Source organism: Silurus aristotelis, assembly GCF_946808225.1.
Source record: "Silurus aristotelis genome assembly, chromosome: 2".
NCBI classification, from domain to species: Eukaryota; Metazoa; Chordata; class Actinopteri; order Siluriformes; family Siluridae; genus Silurus; species Silurus aristotelis.
This window is the reverse complement of record NC_139575.1, coordinates 38,200,354-38,202,853: the sequence shown is the minus strand read 5'-3', so window position 1 is coordinate 38,202,853 and position 2,500 is coordinate 38,200,354. Positions and strand designations below refer to the sequence as shown.

The window sequence follows — 2,500 nt, the reverse complement described above, 5'->3', positions numbered from 1 at the left end:
TTCTCCTAGAATATTAGATGATGTGTTTATCTCTGAGAGCTGAAACTTCTAATGAATGATTGTATTTTTAACTGCTTTGTTGTTGATTAGATTTAAGAATGTTTTTTTAACATAGTCAATGTTCGAGTTTTCTAAATGTTAGATGTCCAGAAATGTTACTATGAAGTCTGAAACTGCTACTGCATGACTTTAAAATGTCCAATGTTCCAGCATATTGGATAAATATGTCAGACGTTGTGGTAAACTAGATGCTGGTGTTTGATGAACTAGAATATTAGATGTGTTGTAGCACATGAGATGTACCGAAGTGCTGCAGTGTTTGATGTTGTAATGCGAGATGTTCTAGAATGTTAGAAGCTACGGTACAGAAGAGGTTAGTGTTTAAGTGTGTTTTAGAAGGTCTGAAATCTTCAACGCTTTATAAGTTGTAGCAAACTTGATGTGCAAAAAAGGTTACAGGGCTAAAGTTCTAGACCAGCAATCGTTTGAAAAGGTTAAAGGTTCTAGAATATGAAAAATTTCCTAAAAATAATATGTTCTAAAGTATATAAGAATATCTAAAAAGTCCAGTTTTAGACGTCTGGAGAGTTACATTTTCTAGAAGGTACTGTTAATGTTATATGATGTTAATTTTTTCTCAAAACTCCTTCTGAAAGGGTCTTCAGAAATAATGAGGGTTCCGTGTGAGATCTAGGACAGAAGAGGACAGCTGGTGAATGCAGTATTCCCAGGAGTGTTGAGGTTCTGTCTGTGTTATACAAAAGCGAGAGATAAACATGTTTACTTCACTACTTCAGTTCACTTTTATTAGAGATGTGTGGGAATGAGACCACACCCTCCTGCTGCTGTACCGACAAGGTGAACAGCAGTCGTTCTCTATTCATCTCACACACATAATGTTCTAGTATGTGGACAGAAAACAGAGGTCAGAGAATCTGGAGTCAAAAGTTAGTTTCTCCCCTGGGCCGAGTCTGTGTGTGTAGAGATCATAAGATTGATCCTGTGAAGCAGAGCCTTATGATCGGGAAAGTCCTGGATGATGTGCAGCAGAACGTCCCTGATCTGACACACACACACACACACACACACACACACACACTTATCATGCTGTCAATACAAATTAAACATTACAAACTTTAGCACAGAAAATAGAGTGTAATTTGCAGCTTAGGACGTTTCTAAGTTCTAGAATGTTCTAGATGTATAGATGTTATAAAATTGTGGATATTTTACTGTAGGCTAGATGTTCTTATGTTGTTGCATGCAAAATGTGTCACAAATATTACAGTGTTGGATGTTCTAGAATGCTGTGTATTTTAAAACGTTCAGTGTTCTAGAATCACAGATGGAGCACCATAGATGAGTGATGTTCAAAATCTTGGATGTACCAGAATCTTAGATATTCCAGAGTATATTAGATGTTCGAGAGGCAGATGTTTTCGCTTGATAGCAGAGCAAATTTTTGTAGTCTTGGATTTTTAGAATACTAGTAGTTCTAGAACATGCTGTGTAGGTTCTAAACATTGAGATGTTAGGAAAAGTTGGTTGTTCTAGAGCACTAGCTGTCTTACCGAGTGCAGTTCTTGCTGCATCGTGTGCGTGGCGAGCTGCAGCGCTTGTTCTCCACTCGCCCAGGGGCTGTAGCGACCGTCCCTCACAGCCTGCAGCTGCTTCACCCGAGACTGCAGAGTCAACAGCTGAAACAGGTTCTAGAGTGGAGAAGAGATTTAGGAAGGTTCTACAGAAAAGAATGCAGCTAATATCAAAAAAACAAAAAAGCAGAATGTAAAACAGGAAAACACTCAACAGTTCTGGAGCTGAGAACAAGAGAATGTGTGACTTAGTTCTAGAACAGACAGAACTGAGAACAAAGCCAGGTTCTAGCATAGGGAACACTCAAATGAAATCACTACAAAGTATGACTGTGGTAAAGCTGAAGTGTTCTAGCACTGGGAAAGGATTATTTAACTGGATTCTAAATAATCTAAAATGTTTACTCTTGATATCATAAACAGAATTAGATATGGGCGGAGCTAGATAGTGGGCAGGGTTAAACTGAGTGTAGGTCATGACAGCTATATCAATATGCTCACATACATCAGCAACATGCTTGTGTGTGTGTGTGTGTGTGTGTGTGTGTGTGTGTGTGTGTGTGTGTGTGTGTGTGTGTACACACTTTCTGTCTGATGTCCTGCATGTTGCTGAGGTCATCAGTTTGGCTGGAGATAGTTTTGTTGAGTTCAGTGATCTGCATCCGTTTTTCTCTCAGTGTCTCAGTGAGAGAATTCTGCTCCTGCTGCAGCAGTGCTATTAGTGCATCATATTCCCCTGCTTGCTACACACACACACACACACACACACACACACACACACACACACACACACACTTTAGTGTACAGTGCATAAAAACCTACCCCAAACATTTAATTAGAACTTGGAACCAAAACAGAATTAACTGCGATGTAATATTCAATATATACCTGATATCTCACTGCATTGC

At 39.1% G+C, this 2,500-nt stretch overlaps 1 protein-coding gene across 1 annotated transcript in view; it reads right to left on the bottom strand.

Annotated features, from left to right (window-relative positions):
* Positions 1-779: 779 nt before the first annotated feature.
* The window catches only part of ccdc40 (coiled-coil domain 40 molecular ruler complex subunit), a 10,188-nt gene continuing 8,467 nt past the window's right edge, over positions 780-2,500 (bottom strand). Inside the window, exons 19-21 of the mRNA XM_083525141.1 lie at positions 2,177-2,331; positions 1,572-1,709; positions 780-1,062 (exon numbers count right to left, since the gene is read on the bottom strand). Of these exons, the coding sequence (XP_083381267.1) occupies positions 949-1,062; positions 1,572-1,709; positions 2,177-2,331 (407 nt within the window). The 3' untranslated portion in view covers positions 780-948. The remainder of the gene's footprint in view (positions 1,063-1,571; positions 1,710-2,176; positions 2,332-2,500) is intronic.